Source organism: Oncorhynchus gorbuscha, unplaced genomic scaffold (assembly GCF_021184085.1).
Source record: "Oncorhynchus gorbuscha isolate QuinsamMale2020 ecotype Even-year unplaced genomic scaffold, OgorEven_v1.0 Un_scaffold_1373, whole genome shotgun sequence".
In the NCBI taxonomy this organism is placed as follows: Eukaryota; Metazoa; Chordata; class Actinopteri; order Salmoniformes; family Salmonidae; genus Oncorhynchus; species Oncorhynchus gorbuscha.
In genome coordinates this window covers 22402-45931 of record NW_025746166.1, presented here as the reverse complement: position 1 = coordinate 45931, position 23530 = coordinate 22402, and the positions used below count along the sequence as shown (strand labels likewise).

General features: G+C 43.5%; 2 protein-coding genes across 2 annotated transcripts; both read left to right on the top strand.

Annotated features, from left to right (window-relative positions):
• The first annotated feature begins 720 nt into the window (after positions 1-720).
• LOC124022408 (flocculation protein FLO11-like) lies at positions 721-12384 on the top strand. The gene is made up of 3 exons (XM_046337342.1): positions 721-882; positions 984-2505; positions 10630-12384. The coding sequence occupies exons 2-3, from the start codon at positions 2353-2355 to the stop codon at positions 12382-12384; spliced, it is 1908 nt and encodes a 635-aa protein (XP_046193298.1). The 5' UTR covers positions 721-882; positions 984-2352.
• A 1381-nt stretch (positions 12385-13765) lies between these two features.
• mmp21 (matrix metallopeptidase 21) lies at positions 13766-23256 on the top strand. Its single transcript, XM_046337345.1, has 8 exons — positions 13766-13778; positions 14151-14303; positions 14706-14845; positions 16797-16938; positions 18442-18571; positions 20254-20381; positions 21838-22010; positions 22908-23256. The coding sequence occupies exons 1-8, from the start codon at positions 13766-13768 to the stop codon at positions 23235-23237; spliced, it is 1209 nt and encodes a 402-aa protein (XP_046193301.1). The 3' UTR covers positions 23238-23256.
• The last annotated feature ends 274 nt before the right edge of the window (positions 23257-23530 follow it).

Below are 23530 nucleotides of genomic sequence, written 5' to 3'. Positions count from 1 at the left end.
CCCTGCTGCCTCTACACTCTAACCACTAGGCTACCCTGCCACCTCTACACTCTAACCACTAGGCTACCCTGCCTCCTCTACACTCTAACCACTAGGCTACCCTGTCACCTCTACACTCTAACCACTAGGCTACCCTGCCGCCTCTACACTCTAACCACTAGGCTACCCTACCACCTCTACACTCTAACCACTAGGCTACCCTGCCGCCTCTACACTCTAACCACTAGGCTACCCTACCACCTCTACACTCTAACCACTAGGCTACCCTGCCGCCTCTACACTCTAACCACTAGGCTACCCTGCCGCCTCTACACTCTAACCACTAGGCTACCCTGCCGCCTCTACACTCTAACCACTAGGCTACCCTGCCACCTCTACACTCTAACCACTAGGCTACCCTGCCCCCTCTACACTCTAACCACTAGGCTACCCTGCCACCTCTACACTCTAACCACTAGACTACCCTGCCACCTCTACACACTAACCACTAGGCTACCCTGCCTCCTCTACACTCTAACCACTAGGCTACCCTGCCTCCTCTACACTCTAACCACTAGGCTACCCTACCACCTCTACACTCTAACCACTAGGCTACCCTGCCTCCTCTACACTCTAACCACTAGGCTACCCTACCACCTCTACACTCTAACCACTAGGCTACCCTACCACCTCTACACTCTAACCACTAGCCTACCCTGCCTCCCCATCACCTGTTGTGTTGTTGTTATCGATCAGAAACATTCATACACTAATCGTCATGGTTCGGGCTCCGCCCACACGCAGGGTGTTCCAGACTGCATTGCTTTCTTCAGCCCGTCGGGAGTCAGGTTCAGTTTGGAAACGGTGAGGAGACTGTCAGGTGAACAACTCGTGCAGATAAAGGTGAGAACGTTTTTCCGATGTGACTGTGGATATCTTCATTGAGCTTGTGGATACTGCCAATACAATTGAACTTTAAAATGTTGTGTTGTTTGGTCTTCCAGTTTGCGGCCATAGGACCCACCACAGCGGAGGCCATGGCGGCAGAGGGGCTCTCGGTCAGCTGCTCAGCAGACAAACCTACAGCTGAGCACCTCGCCGCAGGGATAGCAAAGGCTTTACAGTGACAGACTTGACGAGACGGACCCGCAAACCAACCCGAAAAACTTGATCCGTCCCCCATCACGTTCTCATTCAGTCTCTGTGAAAAAAAGGATTGTGGTATTGCATTGTTTGTGATTTATTTATCTCTGTGAAGTATTTTCTATTAGTTGTGGGGTTTTATGTGCTATTTTGATCGCGGATAACCATCTGTATATTTATTATATTGTCATGTGTTGTTGTGCACCTGCACCACAGAGATATTGTAAGGATTTATGCCTATTTGTTGACACTGAATGTATCAAATCATGCTCTTATAAACTTGTGAATACACTGAGCTGATAGAAGTATTGTTTTGACGGTAAAAACATTGAGACAATTATTTTATTGTGCCACACTAGGCAGGTAGCCTAGTGGTTAGTGTCGAATCCCGAGCTGTCAAGGTGAATGACTTAAATGTAAATGTAAATGTGAAAATCTGTCCTTCTGCCCCTGAACAAGGCAGTTAACTCCACTGTTCCCAGGTAGGCCTTCATTATATATAATCATTTATTCTGACTTGCCTAGTTAAATAAAGGTTAAATAAATAAATAAAATATATATTTAAAAAAAAAATGAGCATACTTTGAGAATTGAAAAAGATTAATTTAATTATAAAAAATGAAATAGTGAACATTGAGAATTGAACAAGATTAATTTAATTATAAAAAATTAAATAGTGAACAATTAGTGCACAGCTATAACAATATGTTGAAATGGTGATTTATTGATTTTTATTTATGGCCGTTTTAAAACAAAAACGGAATAAATCCAGCTGAGGGGGAGAGACGCGCGCTATGCGTTCCAAACAGGTGTGTTCCTTCCTGGGCGGGAGTCGCGTGGCTGTTTTCCCGCCCTTTACTGTCCGGGATGAAAAGCCAACCGTTAAGACCGCTCCGTATCCATTAGTAACCAGTATCCATTAGTAACCAGGGAAGCGTTAGTCACACCTTTGGCCGACATTTTAATTTAGCAGCCGCTTTATTTAGAGGTGTTTGTTTACCTTTCGCAGCTGAGTGCGCATTGCGAGTCATAGGCCATCTCTATAGGTCTACTTTATTGAAGTGTCGATACTCTGTAAAACTTCAAAGTGTGTCACGTTTTAAAGGGCGTGACTTTGGAAAAGAGCCTTTTACATTTTGGTTGAGGACTTCAGTGGGTCATTATCTCTCTCTCTCTCTCTTCCCCTCGTCAAAACTGACCCGTGTCAAAGACACACCGCAACAAACCACGATGCTGATTTTACTCCAGCTGATAAATGTATTGTTGTTGACCAGCATTGGCTCCACTGATGCAGAGAAACTCTTCCACAGTCGGGATCATTCCGACCTACAGATCCCCTCCTCTCACCAGGCTGAGCTCATAACAGACCAGGATACTGCAGAGGTAAACACTTTTATTTTCTCTCTCTCTCCAAGTAATCACTATTTTAATTAGGTGCAAATGTTCAGCTATTCAATATATGGCAGATTATACTGTGGCAGATTATACTGTCTGGCAGATTATACTGTATGGCAGATTATACTGTCTGACAGATTATACTGTCTGGCAGATTATACTGTCTGGCAGATTATACTGTCTGGCAGATTATACTGTCTGGCAGATTATACTGACTGGCAGATTATACTGTCTGGCAGATTATACTGTCTGGCAGATTATACTGTCTGACAGAATATACTGTCTGGCAGATTATACTGTCTGGCAGATTATACTGTCTGGCAGATTATACTGTCTGGCAGATTATATACTGTCTGGCAGATTATACTGTCTGGCAGGCAGATTATACTGTCTGGCAGATTATACTGTCTGGCAGATTATACTGTCTGGCAGAATATACAGTCTGGCAGATTATACTGTCTGGCAGATTATACTGTCTGGCAGATTATACTGTCTGGCAGATTATACTGTCTGGCAGATTATACTGTCTGGCAGATTATACTGTCTGGCAGATTATACTGTCTGGCAGATTATACTGTCTGGCAGATTATACTGTCTGGCAGATTATACTGTCTGGCAGATTATACTGTCTGGCAGATTATACTGTCTGGCAGATTATGCATTCTAAAAGTCAGAGATGCCTGATGTAGTTGTCCATAATGGTTAAGACTGCTTATGATGGATATTCTAATATCTTCAGTAGTGGTTATAAAGGCTTTATGGATGTAAACATAAGCGTGAGGGTTTAACCCCAATACAAGACAAGGAGGGTGTGTTGCACCAACATGGTTTAAATCAATCTTAGATTAGACCTCATCTAGATTTTGTAAATCTACGTTTATAATTTCATCAGAGATGTGTTGCACCACTTAATTTTAAGACTGGATTAGTTGATCTAAGGTTAAATCACTGAACTATGATCAGTGAAATGTGTCCTAATGGATTCACCATAGCAATATGTTGTAGTTCTATGGAAACAAACCAGCACTGGTCGTTGCTAGCCTAGTCAGCAAAGTGACTTTTCACTTCAGGCTAAGGATGAAATTAATTGCACTTATCTGTCAAATGATTTAGCTGGTTGAGTTTAACGAACATGATAAACCACAGGAGATAAAATTGTTAATCACAAGGAAAATAAAGGACATACAGATGACTTAGACACATACTGATATTTGATGCATTTAAACAGTGTCAGTTTAGATTTAATCCCAAAACTGAATTTAAATTAGTTTTTAAAACAGTGGAGCAACAAGATTACATTTGATCTTGGTTTGAGTTCTAAATTAAATTTAGTGTAGAAGAAGAATTAGATTGAACTATGATTATTGAAAACGAGGTTTAAGGTTCGGTGCAAAAACATTACTAGATCAACCTTGATTAAACCCAGTTTATGAGTTCATTCATGTTGGTGCAACCCACCCTGAGTGAATCAAATAGAATCAAATGAATCAAACCTTGATTAAACCCAGTTTATGAGAATCAAATGAATCAAATAGGCCAAAGAATCAAAAACATTACTATGGTCACCACCTCATTCACACAATCAAATAAAGCAGAGCCTTGGCCATTAAATGGCAACTCAGAGATTTGATCCCGAGTTCATTCATGTTCCAGCTCCTCTGCGACTGCCACCCCTGAGTGAATAGACAAAATATAGAATCAAATACAAGATCTGGATAGGAAGTAACAACTTATCTAGATAATAAAATACAAGATCTGGATGAGTAAACTTAGATCATAGATAATAAAATACAAGATCTTAGGAATGAGTTCATTAGAGCATGGCGCTTTAGTGGGTTCGATCCCCGGGACCACCCATACGTAGAATGTATGCAAATGACTGTAATCAAAGTAGACAACTTAGATCATAGATAATAAAATACAAGATCTGGATAGGAAGTAGACAACTTAGATCATAGATAATAAAATACAAGATCTGGATAGGAAGTAGACAACTTAGATCATAGATAATAAAATACAAGATCTGGATAGGAAGTAGATCATCCTTTACATAATGGATAATAAAATACAAGATCTGGATAGGAAGTAGACAACTTAGATAATCGATAATAAAATACAAGATCTGGATAGGAAGTAGACAACTTAGATAATATATAATAAAAGAGAAGATTTGGATAGGAAGTAGACAATTTAAACACCCAGACTAGGAATGTTATAAACAGACTAGAGGAATGTTATCTAAAAGACTGGTACCCAGACTAGAGGAATGTTATTAAACAGACTGTTAGAGGAATCACCCAGACTAGAGGAATGTTATCTAAACAGATAGAGGAATGTTATCTAAACAGACTGGTACAGACTAGATAATGTTATCTAAATAGACTAGAGGAATGTTATCTAAACAGACTGGTACCAGACTAGAGGAATGTTATCACAATCAGACAATGTTATCTCAGACTAGAGGAATGTTATCTAAACAGACAGGAACAGACTGGCCAGACTAGAGGAATGTTATCCAATAGAGGAATGTTATCTAAACAGACTGGTACCCAGACTAGAGGAATGTTATCTAAACAGATATCCAGACTAGAGGAATGTTATCTCTGAGACTAGGAATGTTATCTAAACAGACAGATGTTATCTAAACAGACTAGAGGAATGTTATCTAAACAGACTAGAGGAATGTTATCTAAACAGACTGGTACCCAGACTAGAGGAATGTTATCTAAACAGACTAGAGGAATGTTATCTAATCAGACTAGAGGAATGTTATCTAAACAGACTAGAGGAATGTTATCTAAACAGACTACTAAACAGACTAGAGGAATGTTATCTAAACAGACTAGAGGAATGTTATCTAAACAGACTAGAGGGTTATCTAAACAGACTAGAGGAATGTTAGACTGGTACCCAGACTAGAGGAATGTTATCTAAACAGACTAGAGGAATGTTATCTAAACAGACTGGTACCCAGACTAGAGGAATGTTATCTAAACAGACTAGAGGAATGTTATCTAAACAGACTAGCCAGACTAGAGGAATGTTATCTAAACAGACTAGAGGAATGTTATCTACCCAGACTAGAGGAATGTTATCTAAACAGACTAGAGGAATGTTATCTAAACAGACTGGTACCCAGACTAGAGGAATGTTATCTAAACAGACTAGAGGAATGTTATCTAAACAGACTAGAGGAATGTTACTAAAAGACTGGACTAGAGGAATGTTATCTAGACAGACTAGAGGAATGTTATCTAAACAGACTAGAGGAATGTTATCTAAACAGACTAGAGGAATGTTATCTAAACAGACTGGTACCCAGACTAGAGGAATGTTATCTAAACAGACTAGACTAGAGGAATGTTATCTAAACAACAGACTAGAGAATACAGACTAGAGGAATGTTATCTAAACAGACTAGAGGAATGTTATCTAAACAGACTAGAGGAATGTTATCTAAACAGACTAGAGGAATGTTATCTAAACAGACTAGAGGAATGTTATCTAAACAGACTAGAGGAATGTTATCTAAACAGACTGGTACCCAGACTAGAGGAATGTTATCTAAACAGACTAGTGGAATGTTATCTAAACAGACTGGTACCCAGACTAGAGGAATGTTATCTAAACAGACTAGAGGAATGTTATCTAAACAGACTGGTACCCAGACTAGAGGAATGTTATCTAAACAGACTGAATGTTATCTAAACAGACTAGAGGAATGTTATCTAAACAGACTAGAGGAATGTTATCTAAACAGACTGGTACCCAGACTAGTGGAATGTTATCTAAACAGACTAGTGGAATGTTATCTAATCAGACTAGAGGAATGTTATCTAATCAGACTAGAGGAATGTTATCTAAACAGACTAGAGGAATGTTATCTAAACAGACTAGAGGAATGTTATCTAAACAGACTAGATAAACAGACTAGAGGAATGTTATCTAATCAGACTAGAGGAATGTTATCTAAACAGACTGGTACCCAGACTAGAGGAATGTTATCTAAACAGACTAGTGGAATGTTATCTAAACAGACTAGAGGAATGTTATCTAAACAGACTAGAGGAATGTTATCTAAACAGACTGGTACCCAGACTAGAGGAATGTTATCTAAACAGACTAGTGGAATGTTATCTAAACAGACTAGAGGAATGTTATCTAAACAGACTAGAGGAATGTTATCTAAACAGAGTACCCACTAGAGGAATGTTATCTAAACAGACTGGTACCCAGACTAGAGGAATGTTATCTAATCAGACTAGAGGAATGTTATCTAAACAGACTAGAGGAATGTTATCTAAACAGACTAGAGGAATGTTATCTAAACAGACTGGTACCCAGACTAGAGGAATGTTATCTAAACAGACTAGAGGAATGTTATCTAAACAGACTGGTACCCAGACTAGAGGAATGTTATCTAAACAGACTAGAGGAATGTTATCTAAACAGACTAGAGGAATGTTATCTAAACAGACTAGAGGAATGTTATCTAAACAGACTATCTAAACAGACTAGAGGAATGTTATCTAAACAGACTAGAGGAATGTTATCTAAACAGACTAGAGGAATGTTATCTAAACAGACTAGAGGAATGTTATCTAAACAGAACCCAGACTAGAGGAATGTTATCTAAACAGACTGGTACCCAGACTAGAGGAATGTTATCTAAACAGACTAGAGGAATGTTATCTAAACAGACTGGTTATCCAGACTAGAGGAATGTTATCTAAACAGACTAGTGGAATGTTATCTAGTGGAATGTTATCTAAACAGACTGGTACCCAGACTAGAGGAATGTTATCTAAACAGACTAGAGGAATGTTATCTAAACAGACTGGTACCCAGACTAGAGGAATGTTATCTAAACAGACTGGTACCCAGACTAGAGGAATGTTATCTAAACAGACTAGAGGAATGTTATCTAAACAGACTGGTACCCAGACTAGAGGAATGTTATCTAAACAGACTAGAGGAATGTTATCTAAACAGACTAGAGGAATGTTATCTAAACAGACTAGAGGAATGTTATCTAATCAGACTAGAGGAATGTTATCTAAACAGACTAGAGGAATGTTATCTAAACAGACTAGAGGAATGTTATCTAATCAGACTAGAGGAATGTTATCTAAACAGACTAGAGGAATGTTATCTAAACAGACTAGAGGAATGTTATCTAAACAGACTGGTACCCAGACTAGAGGAATGTTATCTAAACAGACTAGAGGAATGTTATCTAAACAGACTAGAGGAATGTTATCTAAACAGACTGGTACCCAGACTAGAGGAATGTTATCTAATCAGACTAGTGGAATGTTATCTAAACAGACTAGAGGAATGTTATCTAAACAGACAGTTATCTAGAGGAATGTTATCTAAACAGACTGGTACCCAGACTAGAGGAATGTTATCTAAACAGACTGGTACCCAGACTAGAGGAATGTTATCTAAACAGACTAGAGGAATGTTATCTAAACAGACTAGAGGAATGTTATCTAAACAGACTAGAGGAATGTTATCTAAACAGACTGGTACCCAGACTAGAGGAATGTTATCTAAACAGACTAGAGGAATGTTATCTAAACAGAGTGGTACCCAGACTAGAGGAATGTTATCTAAACAGACTAGAGGAATGTTATCTAAACAGACTAGAGGAATGTTATCTAAACAGACTGGTACCCAGACTAGAGGAATGTTATCTAATCAGACTAGAGGAATGTTATCTAAACAGACTAGAGGAATGTTATCTAAACAGACTAGAGGAATGTTATCTAATCAGAGAGGAATGTTATCTAAACAGACTAGAGGAATGTTATCTAAACAGACTAGAGGAATGTTATCTAAACAGACTAGAGGAATGTTATCTAAACAGACTAGAGGAATGTTATCTAAACAGACTAGAGGAATGTTATCTAAACAGACTAGAGGAATGTTATCTAAACAGACTAGAGGAATGTTATCTAAACAGACTGGTACCCAGACTAGAGGAATGTTATCTAAACAGACTAGAGGAATGTTATCTAAACAGACTAGAGGAATGTTATCTAAACAGACTAGAGGAATGTTATCTAAACAGACTGGACTAGAGGAATGTTATCTAAACAGACTAGAGGAATGTTATCTAAACAGACTAAACAGACTAGAGGAATGTTATCTAAACAGACTAGAGGAATGTTATCTAAACAGACTAGAGGAATGTTATCTAAACAGACTAGAGGAATGTTATCTAAACAGACTAGAGGAATGTTATCTAAACAGACTAGAGGAATGTTATCTAAACAGACTAGAGGAATGTTATCTAAACAGACTGGTAGCCAGACTAGAGGAATGTTATCTAAACAGACTAGTGGAATGTTATCTAAACAGACTGGTACCCAGACTAGAGGAATGTTATCTAAACAGACTAGAGGAATGTTATCTAAACAGACTGGTAGCCAGACTAGAGGAATGTTATCTAAACAGACTAGTGGAATGTTATCTAAACAGACTGGTACCCAGACTAGAGGAATGTTATCTAAACAGACTAGAGGAATGTTATCTAAACAGACTGGTACCCAGGCTAGAGGAATGTTATCTAAACAGACTGGTACCCAGACTAGAGGAATGTTATCTAAACAGACTAGAGGAATGTTATCTAAACAGACTGGTACCCAGACTAGTGGAATGTTATCTAAACAGACTAGTGGAATGTTATCTAATCAGACTAGAGGAATGTTATCTAATCAGACTAGAGGAATGTTATCTAATCAGACTAGAGGAATGTTATCTAAACAGACTAGAGGAATGTTATCTAAACAGACTAGAGGAATGTTATCTAATCAGACTAGAGGAATGTTATCTAAACAGACTAGAGGAATGTTATCTAATCAGACTAGAGGAATGTTATCTAAACAGACTAGAGGAATGTTATCTAATCAGACTAGAGGAATGTTATCTAAACAGACTAGAGGAATGTTATCTAAACAGACTAGAGGAATGTTATCTAAACAGACTAGTGGAATGTTATCTAAACAGACTAGAGGAATGTTATCTAAACAGACTAGAGGAATGTTATCTAAACAGACTGGTACCCAGACTAGAGGAATGTTATCTAATCAGACTAGTGGAATGTTATCTAAACAGACTAGAGGAATGTTATCTAAACAGACTAGAGGAATGTTGGTCCTTCTGTAGCTCAGTTGGTAGAGCATGGCGCTTGTAACGCCAGGGTAGTGGGTTATCTAACCAGACATAAACAGTAGAATGTATGCACACATGACTGTAAGTCGCTTTGGATAAAAGCGTCTGCTAAATGGCATATATTATATTATTATTATATTATCTAAACAGACTAGAGGAATGTTATCTAAACAGACTAGAGGAATGTTATCTAAACAGACTAGAGGAATGTTATCTAAACAGACTAGTGGAATGTTATCTAAACAGACTAGAGGAATGTTATCTAAACAGACTAGAGGAATGTTATCTAAACAGACTAGTGGAATGTTATCTAATCAGACTAGAGGAATGTTATCTAAACAGACTGGTACCCAGACTAGTGGAATGTTATCTAAACAGACTAGAGGAATGTTATCTAAACAGACTAGAGGAATGTTATCTAATCAGACTAGAGGAATGTTATCTAAACAGACTAGAGGAATGTTATCTAAACAGACTGGTACCCAGACTAGTGGAATGTTATCTAAACAGACTAGAGGAATGTTATCTAAACAGACTAGAGGAATGTTATCTAATCAGACTAGTGGAATGTTATCTAATCAGACTAGTGGAATGTTATCTAAACAGACTAGTGGAATGTTATCTAAACAGACTAGAGGAATGTTATCTAAACAGACTAGAGGAATGTTATCTAAACAGACTAGAGGAATGTTATCTAAACAGACTAGAGGAATGTTATCTAAACAGACTGGTACCCAGACTAGAGGAATGTTATCTAAACAGACTAGAGGAATGTTATCTAAACAGACTGGTACCCAGACTAGAGGAATGTTATCTAATCAGACTAGAGGAATGTTATCTAAACAGAGTGGTCCCCAGACTAAGTTATTTCCTGTTAGATGTTCTAGAGGTGTTAGTTCTACCAGCTGTTTTAACAACATGCCATATTTCCAGCTATTTCTCTCAAGGTACGGCTTCATAAGACCGGTGAACTGGGAGGAGCTCCAGTTTGACCAATCAACAGGCATTTCTAACGATGAAAACTTTCCCGGGGTGGAAGACCTATCTGGGATACAGGAGGGAGACTCATCGTTGTCACGTGCAGAGACTGATGATGATGATGACGAAGACTCTCCAAATCCCACTGAAAGCCAAGCCTTCATCTCAGCTCTCAGAGACTTCCAGATGGTGTCCGGCCTGTCTGTCACAGGGCTGTTTGACGACGCCACCAAGGCTGCCATGAACAAGCCAAGGTGTGGGGTCCCGGATAAGGAGACGGATGATGCTACTGAGGAAGTACACGACTCCACCAGCTCTGCACTTGGTATCAACACCGTCACCTGGCTAACTAAGAACACGGACACCTCAGAATACACTAACAAAACATTCAGTGGTGTTTTAAATGGCTCTGCGACTGATTACCCAGTGGACAATAACATATTCACTGACCTTTCTAATGGCACTGATGGAAACTATACAGAGGTTGACAATTCATTCAGTGACATTTTTAATAGCACTGTTAGTACCCACAAAGGTGATATATCTGCCAGGAGCACAACAGAATACTACGACCCAGTCGGTGATACTCTCAATGATTCTGCTATAAACAACACAGAGAATAACAGCAATACACACAGTCACACAGGGAACGACCCGACCACTGCTACTGACAGACCTCATCAGAGCCCTCCTCCTACCACTGCTACTGACAGACCTCATCAGAGCCCTCCTCCTACCACTGCTACTGACAGACCTCATCAGAGCCCTCCCCCTACCACTGCTACTGACAGACCTCATCAAAGCCCTCCTCCTACCACTGCTACTGACAGACCTCATCAGAGCCCTCCTCCTACCACTGCTACTGACAGACCTCATCAGAGCCCTCCCCCTACCACTGCTACTGACAGACCTCATCAAAGCCCTCCTCCTACCACTGCTACTGAGAGACCTCATCAGAGCCCTCCTCCTACCACTGCTACTGACAGACCTCATCAGAGCCCTCCTCCTACCAGTTCTACTGAAAGACCTCATCAGAGGCCTCCTACCACTGCTACTGACAGACCTCATCAGAGCCCTCCTCCTACCACTGCTACTGACAGACCTCATCAGAGCCCTCCTCCTACCACTGCTACTGACAGACCTCATCAGAGGCCTCCTCCTACCACTGCTACTGACAGACCTCATCAGAGCCCTCCTCCTACCACTGCTACTGACAGACCTCATCAGAGCCCTCCTCCTACCACTGCTACTGACAGACCTCATCAGAGGCCTCCTCCTACCACTGCTACTGACAGACCTCATCAGAGCCCTCCCCTACCACTCCTGAGAGACCACTGCCCTCCTCCTACCACTACTGACAGACCTCATCAGAGCCCTCCTCCTACCACTGCTACTGACAGACCTCATCAGAGCCTCCTCCTACCACTGCTACTGACAGACCTCATCAGAGCCCTCCTCCTACCACTGCTACTGACAGACCTCATCAGAGCCCTCCTCCTACCACTGCTACTGACAGACCTCATCAGAGCCCTCCTCCTACCACTGCTACTGACAGACCTCATCCTCATCGGAGCCCTCCTCCTACCACTGCTACTGACAGACCTCATCAGCATCAGAACCGCGTGGCCTCACTGCTGTCCAAGCGGAGGCAGAAGAGACATGTGGGGAGACGTGCATGGGGAAACATGGCATTCTCCAAAATGGTGCTGAAGTGGAGGCTGATAGGTGAGGGTTACTATGAGGTTGATAGGTGAGGGTTACTATGAGGCTGATAGGTGAGGGTTACTATGAGACTGATAGGTGAGGGTTACTATGAGGCTGATAGGTGAGGGTTACTATGAGACTGATAGGTGAGGGTTACTATGAGGCTGATAGGTGAGGGTTACTATGAGGCTGATAGGTGAGGGTTACTATGAGGCTGATAGGTGAGGGTTACTATGAGGCTGATAGGTGAGGGTTACTATGAGGCTGATAGGTGAGGGTTACTATGAGACTGATAGGTGAGGGTTACTATGAGGCTGACAGGTGAGGGTTACTATGAGACTGATAGGTGAGGGTTACTATGAGGCTGATAGGTGAGGTTACTATGAGACTGATAGGTGAGGGTTACTATGAGGCTGATAAGTGAGGGTTACTATGAGGCTGATAGGTGATGGTTACTATGAGACTGATAGGTGAGGGTTACTATGAGGCTGATAAGTGAGGGTTACTATGAGGCTGATAGGTGATGGTTACTATGAGACTGATAGGTGAGGGTTACTATGAGGCTGATAAGTGAGGGTTACTATGAGGCTGATAGGTGATGGTTACTATGAGACTGACAGGTGAGGGTTACTATGAGGCTGATAAGTGAGGGTTACTATGAGGCTGATAGGTGAGGGTTACTATGAGGCTGATAGGTGAGGGTTACTATGAGGCTGATAGGTGAGGACATGAAACTGAGGGTTACTATGAGGTGAGGGTTACTATGAGACTGATAGGTGAGGGTTACTATGAGGCTGATAGGTGAGGGTTACTATGAGGCTGATAGGTGAGGGTTACTATGAGGCTGATAGGTGAGGGTTACTATGAGGCTGATAGGTGAGGGTTACTATGAGACTGACAGGTGAGGGTTACTATGAGACTGATAGGTGAGGGTTACTATGAGGCTGATAGGTGAGGGTTACTATGAGGCTGATAGGTGAGGGTTACTATTACTATGTGATAGGTGAGGGTTACTATGAGGCTGATAGGTGAGGGTTACTATGAGGCTGATAGGTGAGGGTTACTATGAGGCTGATAAGTGAGGGTTACTATGAGACTGATAGGTGAGGGTTACTATGAGGCTGATAGGTGAGGTTACTATGAGGCTGATAAAGGGTTTACTATGAGGCTGATAGGTGAGGGTTACTATGAGGCTGATAGGTGAGGGTTACTATGAGGCTGATAGGTGAGGGTTACTATGAGGCTGATAGGTGAGGTTTACTATGAGGCTGATAGGTGAGGGTTACTATGAGACTGATAGGTGAGGGTTACTATGAGGCTGATAGGTGAGGGTTACTATGAGGCTGATAGGTGAGGGTTACTATGAGGCTGATAGGTGAGGGTTACTATGAGGCTGATAGGTGAGGGTTACTATGAGGCTGATAGGTGAGGGTTACTATGAGGCTGATAGGTGAGAGTTACTATGAGGCTGATAGGTGAGGGTTACTATGAGGCTGATAGGTGAGGGTTACTATGAGGCTGATAGGTGAGGGTTACTATGAGACTGATAGGAGAGGGCTACTATGAGACTGATAGGAGAGGGCTGCCATGAGACTGATAAGGGAGAGAGTGTGTGCTGGCCTTTGTTCATGTCTAGGTGAGGGTTACTATGAGGCTGATAGGTGATGGTTACTATGAGGCTGATAGGTGAGGGTTACTATGAGGCTGATAGGTGAGGGTTACTATGAGGCTGATAAGGGAGAGAGTGTGTGCTGATCTTTGTTCATGTCTAGGAGAGGGTTACAGCAGTCAGCTGACCATACAGGACCAGAGACACATCATCAGCCTGGCCTTCAGGATGTGGAGCGAGGTGTCTCCCCTGGAGTTTATAGAGGACACATCCTCTCCCCTGGCGGATGTAGACATCAAACTGGGTTTTGGAACAGGTGGGTCTCGTATTAGCCTGGGCACCAGTCCGTTTCTGCTAACATACCGGTCCTTACCAGTCCCTGTAATGCAACGACACAAAGTACAAGCACTGGAATGTTCCCCAAAACAGACTGGTACCCAGTCTCGTCTCACATGCCTTGGTTTAGACAATATTACCTGTGTTTTTGGGATGAATTGGATGTTATGAACAAATTGCATCGACTCCAGCCAGGTCCCAGACCTGTATACGCTGTCTTGTTGCCAGCTGGTAGGACAGCACAAACAGATCACAGACCAGGCTTTCATTATGCTATATCTTCCCTGAAAATGGTTCTTTAAAAAAAATGTTATATCTTTACATTTTGTAGAGGCAATGACGATAGATAGTGTGTCCTTTTCGTTGTGTTTCAACCATGCAGGGAGACACTTGGGATGCAACCAGAAGTTCGATGGTACTGGACGAGAGTTTGCTCACGCCTGGTTCCTGGGAGACATTCACTTCGATGACGATGAACATTTTACTGCACCTAACACTGGCAGTGGGATCAGCCTGCTCAAAGTGAGTGTGGGACAGGATGTTTTTGATTCAAACATGATGGTTATCTGTAATATCCGATGGACTTGTGATTTGTGATGTACCTGCCTGCCTTCCCTGCTTTCATATATAAGACAAACTACATTCATGTAAATATTAGAAAACACAGAAAACCTGAGGTCTGAGTGAGCACTATCAGGTAGGAGACAGGTAGCCTAGTTGTTAAATATCAGGGCTGAGTGAGCACTATCAGGTAGGAGACAGGTAGCCTAGTGGTTAAATATCAGGGCTGAGTGAGCACTATCAGGTAGGAGACAGGTAGCCTAGTGGTTAAATATCAGGGCTGAGTGAGCACTATCAGGTAGCCTAGTGGTTAAATATCAGGGCTGAGTGAGAACCATCAGGTAGCCTAGTGGTTAAATGTCAGGGCTGAGTGAGAACTATCAGGTAGCCTAGTGGTTAAATATCAGGGCTGAGTGAGCACCATCAGGTAGGAGACAGGTAGCCTAGTGGTTAAATGTCAGGGCTGAGTGAGAACCATCAGGTAGGAGACAGGTAGCCTAGTGGTTAAATATCAGGGCTGAGTGAGAACTATCAGGTAGGAGACAGGTAGCCTAGTGGTTAAATATCAGGGCTGAGTGAGCACTATCAGGTAGCCTAGTGGTTAAATATCAGGGCTGAGTGAGCACTATCAGGTAGCCTAGTGGTTAAATGTCAGGGCTGAGTGAGCACTATCATGTAGGAGACAGGTAGCCTAGTGGTTAAATATCAGGGCTGAGTGAGCACCATCAGGTAGGAGACAGGTAGCCTAGTGGTTAAATATCAGGGCTGAGCGAGCACTATCAAGTAGGAGACAGGTAGCCTAGTGGTTAAATATCAGGGCTGAGTGAGCACTATCAGGTAGGACAGGTAGCCTAGTGGTTAAATGTCAGGGCTGAGTGAGAACCATCAGGTAGGAGACAGGTAGCCTAGTGGTTAAATGTCAAGGCTGAGTGAGAACTATCAGGTAGCCTAGTGGTTAAATATCAGGGCTGAGTGAGCACTATCAGGTAGCCTAGTGGTTAAATGTCAGGGCTGAGTGAGCACTATCAGGTAGCCTAGTGGTTAAATGTCAGGGCTGAGTGAGAACTATCAGGTAGCCTAGTGGTTAAATATCAGGGCTGAGTGAGCACTATCAAGTAGGAGACAGGTAGCCTAGTGGTTAAATATCAGGGCTGAGTGAGCACTATCAAGTAGGAGACAGGTAGCCTAGTGGTTAAATATCAGGGCTGAGTGAGCACTATCAGGTAGGAGACAGGTAGCCTAGTGGTTAAATATCAGGGCTGAGTGAGCACTATCAGGTAGGAGACAGGTAGCCTAGTGGTTAAATGTCAGGGCTGAGTGAGCACTATCAGGTAGCCTAGTGGTTAAATGTCAGGGCTGAGTGAACACTATCAGGTAGCCTAGTGGTTAAATGTCAGGGCTGAGTGAGCACTATCAGGTAGCCTAGTGGTTAAATGTCAGGGCTGAGTGAGCACTATCAGGTAGCCTAGTGGTTAAATGTCAGGGCTGAGTGAGCACTATCAGGTAGCCTAGTGGTTAAATGTCAGGGCTGAGTGAGCACTATCAGGTAGCCTAGTGGTTAAATGTCAGGGCTGAGTGAGCACTATCATGTAGGAGACAGGTAGCCTAGTGGTTAAATGTCAGGGCTGAGTGAGCACTATCATGTAGGAGACAGGTAGCCTAGTGGTTAAATATCAGGGCTGAGTGAGCACTATCAGGTAGCCTAGTGGTTAAATGTCAGGGCTGAGTGAGCACTATCAGGTAGCCTAGTGGTTGGGCCAGTAACTGAAAAGTTAATAGTTTGAGTCCCCAAGTCGACGAGTTGAAAAATCTGTCAGTGTGCCCTTGAGCAAGGTACTTAACCCTAATTGCACCTGTAAATTAGTCAAATGTAATTACCCCTGAATACTACCGTTGTTTTCCCACCCGTCAGGTGGCAGTGCATGAGATAGGCCACGTCCTGGGCCTGCCTCACATCTACAGGACTGGTTCCATTATGCAACCCAGTTACCTGCCCCAGGAAGCAGGCTTCGAGATCAACTGGATGGACAGGAAGTCCATACAGCACCTCTATGGTAGGACTGAGCCACTGTATGTGAGAGTTGTGGAAACAGTACCACCTAGTGGACGAAATAGGAATATACTACCTGCCTACCTAAATCAAATCAAATCAAATGTTATTTGTCACATACACATGGTTAGCAGATGTTAAATGCGAGTGTAGCGAAATGCTTGTACCTACCTACACCTGTCTACCTACCTACACCTGTCTACCTACCTACACCTGTCTACCTACCTACACCTGTCTACCTACCTACACCTGTCTACCTACCTACACCTGTCTACCTACCTACACCTGTCTACCTACCTACACCTGTCTACTACCTACCTACACCTGTACCTACCTACCTACCTACCTACCTACCTACCTACCTACCTACACCTGTCTACCTACCTACACCTGTCTACCTACCTACACCTGTCTACCTACCTACACCTGTCTACCTACCTACACCTGTCTACCTACCTACACCTGTCTACCTACCTACACCTGTCTACCTACCTACACCTGTCTACCTACCTACCTACCTACCTACCTACCTACCTACCTACCTACCTACCTACCTACCTACCTACCTACCTACCTACCTACCTACCTACCTACCTACCTACCTACCTACCTACCTACCTACCTACCTACCTACCTACCTACCCTACCTACCTACCTACCTACCTACCTACCTACCTACCTACCTACCTACCTACACCTGTCTACCTACCATCTGGCTGGCTGTCTGGCTACCTGGCTATCTGTCAACTCCTCTTCTATCTGTTTGTCTGGTCTGTTACCCTCTAGGGGGGCTGTAAGGTTCAACAGTCTGGTCTGTTTCCCTCTAGGGGGCTGTAAGGTTCAACAGTCTGGTCTGTTTCCCTCTAGGGGGCTGTACGGTTCAACAGTCTGGTCTGTTTCCCTCTAGGGGGCTGTAAGGGTCAACAGTCTGGTCTGTTTCCCTCTAGGGGGCTGTAAGGTTCATCAGTCTGGTCTGTTTCCCTCTAGGGGGCTGTAAGGGTCAACAGTCTGGTCTGTTTCCTTCTAGGGGGCTGTAAGGTTCAACAGTCTGGTCTGTTTCCCTCTAGGGGGCTGTAAGGGTCAACAGTCTGGTCTGTTTCCCTCTAGGGGGCTGTAAGTTTCAACAGTCTGGTCTGTTTCCCTCTAGGGGGCTGTAAGGGTCAACAGTCTGGTCTGTTTCCCTCTAGGGGGCTGTACGGTTCAACAGTCTGGTCTGTTTCCCTCTAGGGGGCTGTAAGGTTCAACAGTCTGGTCTGTTTCCCTCTAGGGGGCTGTAAGTTTCAACAGTCTGGTCTGTTTCCCTCTAGGGGGCTGTAAGGGTCAACAGTCTGGTCTGTTTCCCTCTAGGGGGCTGTAAGGTTCAACAGTCTGGTCTGTTTCCCTCTAGGGGGCTGTAAGGTTCAACAGTCTGGTCTGTTTCCCTCTAGGGGGCTGTAAGGTTCAACAGTCTGGTCTGTTTCCCTCTAGGGGGCTGTAAGGTTCAACAGTCTGGTCTGTTTCCCTCTAGGGGGCTGTAAGGGTCAGTTCAACACAGTGTTTGACTGGATCAGGAAGGAGAGAACCCAGTACGGTGAGGTGGTGATTCGTTTCAACACCTACTTCATGAGGGACGGCTGGTACTGGCTCTATGAGAACAGGTAAAAACAGACAATCACAATCTTAAAGTTGACCTTTCCGTTAGTCAGCACCTCTTCAACGACTTTGGGTGTGTGTCAATGAATTCCTACAGACCAACAACTAAATATGTGCATTTTGAAAACAATGAGATAGACTTCCTAAATCAGTATGGAAAAGAGGTTGAAGTACCAGTCAAAAGTTCCAGAACACCTACTCATTCAAGATTTTTCTTTATTTGTACTATTTTGTACTATTTTGTACTATTTTCTATATTGTAGAATAATAGTGAAGACATCAACACTATGAAATAACACATATGGAATCATGTTTCAACTTGAGGTCTGTTATTGTGGAGTGGAAACGTCTATGAGCAACAATGGCTAAGCCACAAAGTGGTAGGCCACACAAGCTCACAGAACGAGACCAGCGAGTGCTGAAGCACGTAAAAATTGTCTGTCCTCGGTTGCAACACTCACTACAGAGTTCCAAACTGCCTCTGGAAGCAACGTCAGCACAAGAACTGTTCGTCGGGAGCTTCATGAAATGGGTTTCCATGGCCGAGCAGCAGCATACAAGTCTAAGATCACCATGGGCAATGCCAAGCGTCGGCTGGAGTGGTGTAAAGCTCACCGCCATTGGACTCTGGAGCAGTGGAAACTCGTTCTCTGGATTGATGAATCACGCTTCACCATCTGGCAGTCCGACAGACGAATCTGGGTTTGGCGGATGCCAGAAGAACGCTACCTGCCCCATTGCGTAGTGCCTTGGTGGAGGAGGAGTAATGGTCTGGGGCTGTCTTTCATGGTTCGGGCACCTTAGTTCCAGTCAAGAAAAATCTTAATGCTACAGCATACAATGACATTCTAGATGATTCCGTTCTTCCAATGTTGTGGCAACAGTTTGGGGAAGGCCCAATTCCTGTTTCAGCATGACAATGCCGCCGTGTACAAAGCGAGGTCCATACATAAATGGTTTGTCGACATCGGTGGGGAAGAAGTTGACTGGCCTGCACTGAGCCCTGACCTCAACCCCATCAAACAACTTTGGGTTGAATTGGAAGACCGAATGCGAGCTGGGCCTAATCGCCCAAAATCAGTGCCCGACCTCACTAATGCTCTTGTGGCTGAATGGAAGTCAGTCCCCGCAGCAATGTTCCAACATCTAGAGGAAAGCCTTCCCAAAAGAGTGGAGGCTGTTATAGCAGCAATGTACCAACATCTAGTGGAAAGCCTTCCCAGAAGAGTGGAGGCTGTTATAGCAGCAATGTACCAACATCTAGTGGAAAGCCTTCCCAGAAGAGTGGAGGCTGTTATAGCAGCAATGTTCCAACATCTAGTGGAAAGCCTTCCCAGAAGAGTGGAGGCTGTTATAGCAGCAATGTTCCAATATCTAGTGGAAAGCCTTCCCAGAAGAGTGGAGGCTGTTATAGCAGCAATGTACCAACATCTAGTGGAAAGCCTTCCCAGAAGAGTGGAGCTGCAAAGGGAGGGACCAACTCCATATCAATGCCCATGATTATGTAATGAGATGCAGGTGTCCACATACTTTTGGTCATGTAGTGTATGTACAATTACATTCATTATGTTGTATAAACATTCCCCCAAAAATATAAAGATAAATATTTGGATTTTTCAAAACGCACATAAATATATGGTCCTTCATTGCAAAGGTTGAAATCATTCCTCTCTCTGTATGAGGACAGGACCAACCGGACCCGCTATGGTGACCCGGTGGCTCTTCAGGTGGGCTGGCACGGCATACCCCCCGACGGGGTAGACGCATGTGTTCACGTGTGGAACAGGAACACTGATGCTGTCTACTTCTTTAAAGGTAATGGAACTGACTAGAGTCTGTCTGTCTGTCTGTCTGTCTGTCTGTCTGTCTGTCTGTCTGTCTGTCTGTCTGTCTGTCTGTCTGTCTGTCTGTCTGTCTGTCTGTCTGTCTGTCTGTCTGTCTGTCTGTCTGTCTGTCTGTCTGTCTGTCTGGCTGGCTGGCTGGCTGGCTGGCTGGCTGGCTGGCTGGCTGGCTGGCTGGCTGGCTGGCTGGCTGTGTCTCTCTCTCTCTCTCGATCTCGATCTTGACTGTGTCTCCATCTGTTAGAGGCTTGAGTCTCCCTCTTGACTGTGTTTCCATCTGTAGGAGGCTTGAGTCTCCCTCTTGACTGTGGTTCCATCTGTTAGAGGCTTGAGTCTCCCTCTCGACTGTGTTTCCATCTGTTAGAGGCTTGAGTCTCCCTCTCGACTGTGGTTCCATCTGTAGGAGGCTTGAGTCTCCCTCTCGACTGTGTTTCCATCTGTTAGAGGCTTGAGTCTCCCTCTTGACTGTGTCTCCATCTGTAGGAGGGTTGAGTCTCCCTCTTGACTGTGGTTCCATCTGTTAGAGGCTTGAGTCTCCCCCTTGACTGTGTTTCCATCTATAGGAGGGTTGAGTCTCCCTCTTGACTGTGGTTCCATCTGTTAGAGGCTTGAGTCTCCCTCTTGACTGTGTTTCCATCTATAGGAGGGTTGAGTCTCCCTCTTGACTGTGGTTCCATCTGTTAGAGGCTTGAGTCTCCCTCTTGACTGTGTTTCCATCTATAGGAGGGTTGAGTCTCCCTCTTGACTGTGTCTCCATCTGTTAGAGGCTTGAGTCTCCCTCTTGACTGTGTCTCCATCTGTTAGAGGCTTGAGTCTCCCTCTTGACTGTGTCTCCATCTGTTAGAGGGTTGAGTCTCCCTCTTGACTGTGTCTCCATCTGTTAGAGGCTTGAGTCTCCCTCTTGACTGTGTCTCCATCTGTTAGAGGCTTGAGTCTCCCTCTTGACTGTGTCTCCATCTGTTAGAGGGTTGAGTCTCCCTCTTGACTGTGTTTCCATCTGTAGGAGGGTTGAGTCTCCCTCTTGACTGTGGTTCCATCTGTAGGAGGCTTGAGTCTCCCTCTTGACTGTGTTTCCATCTATAGGAGGGTTGAGTCTCCCTCTTGACTGTGGTTCCATCTGTTAGAGGGTTGAGTCTCCCTCTTGACTGTGGTTCCATCTGTTAGAGGCTTGAGTCTCCCTCTTGACTGTGGTTCCATCTGTTAGAGGGTTGAGTCTCCCTCTTGACTGTGGTTCCATCTGTTAGAGGCTTGAGTCTCCCTCTTGACGTTCACCTCTGGCTGTAAATCGTAGTCCAGACCTACTCTATCATAAGGCTGTTTTAATTGACTCTTGTTAGTTTAGTTTTTTTAAGGGAAATTATCTCTGTTATGAAAATATCTGTAGAAGTTGAATAAATATATTTTTATGAATATCTCCTTGTGTACACTAGGCACCCAGTACTGGAGGTATGACGATGACAATGACCAGGTGTTTACAGTGGACCCTGAGGGACACCTCTACCCTAGACTCATCTCTGAGGGGTTCCCAGGGGTGCCCAGTCCTATAGACACAGCCTTCTATGACAGGAGGGACTACCACATCTACTTCTTCAAGGGCACTTATGTAAGTCATTAACATATTGTGGATTAGCCATGTGTCATTAACATGTCATTAACATATTGTGGATTTGACATATGTCATTAACATGTCATTAACATATTGTGGATTTGACATGTGTCATTAACATATTGTGGATTTGACATGTGTCATTAACATATTGTGGATTTGACATGTGTCATTAACATATTGTTGATTTGACATGTGTCATTAACATATTGTTGATTAGCCATGTGTCATTAACATGTCATTAACATATTGTTGATTAGCCATGTGTCATTAACATATTGTTGATTAGCCATGTGTCATTAACATGTCATTAACATATTGTTGATTAGCCATGTGTCATTATCATATTGTTGATTTGACATGTGTCATTAACATGTCATTAACATATTGTTGATTAGCCATGTGTCATTAACATATTGTGGATTAGCCATGTGTCATTAACATATTGTTGATTTATGTTTAATATTCTTTATTAATCTCCTTCCTGTTTGTTTTTATTTTATCTGTTTGATTTTGTTATTTACATGTAAAGTGTTTAGAGATTGTAAGAGCACTTTAAATAAATAAACGATACATTTGAAATGTTCCTCAGCAGAAAACCACCATGAAAACGGTTCAGTAAAGGGCTACATTATTCCCCTCGGAGTTTAAACATTCCTCCTTTAATATTTCCCAGTTATATCCAAGTGGGAAAAGAGGAGGAAAAACATGGCTGAATCAGTTGTTAAATATTGTGTTTCCGCAGAAAATCCCCATCGGAGTTGTTTTTGTTTTGATAAACTGAACATTTAGCATCTTGTTGTTTGGTCCATTTATCACCGGCCTCGTTTACATCTTTCAACGGTTGTTTATTTCCTCCTCCTGTCATCTAAACATGTAAAGGTGTTCCAACAGGTGTATGTGTTCGACGTGACAGCCAACCGCGTGTCTCCAGGCTTCCCCAGGAAGATCACCGCTGTGTTCCCAGCAGTAGTGTCTGGGGATCACCCGGGCGGTAGCATAGACGCCGCCTACTTCTCCTACACGCACAACGCTGTCTTCCTGGTCAAGGATACGCAGTTCTGGAGGGTGGTGGGGAGGAGCAGAGACCGCTGGAGGAGACCGGCGCTGCCACGCAACGGCCTGCTGCCACACAACGGCCTGCTGCCACACAGGAAGGTGGAGGAACAGTGGTTTGACATTTGTAACGTTCACCCCTCGGCCCTGAAAGTGGCCCGTCGATGAGAGGGGGGGCTATGAGGATACTGGGTAACGTTCATCCCTCGGCCCAGAAAGTGGCCCGTCGATGAGAGGGGGGGCTATGAGGATTCTGTGTAACGTTCATCCCTCGGCCCAGAAAGTGGCCCGTCGATGAGGGGGGGGGGGGCTATGAGGATTCTGTGTAATGTTCATCCCTCGGCCCTGAAAGTGGCCTGTCGATGAGGGGGAGGGGGGCAATGAGGATACTGTGTAACGTTCATCCCTCGGCCCTGAAAGTGGCCCGTCGATGATGAGAGGGGGGCTATGAGGATACTGGT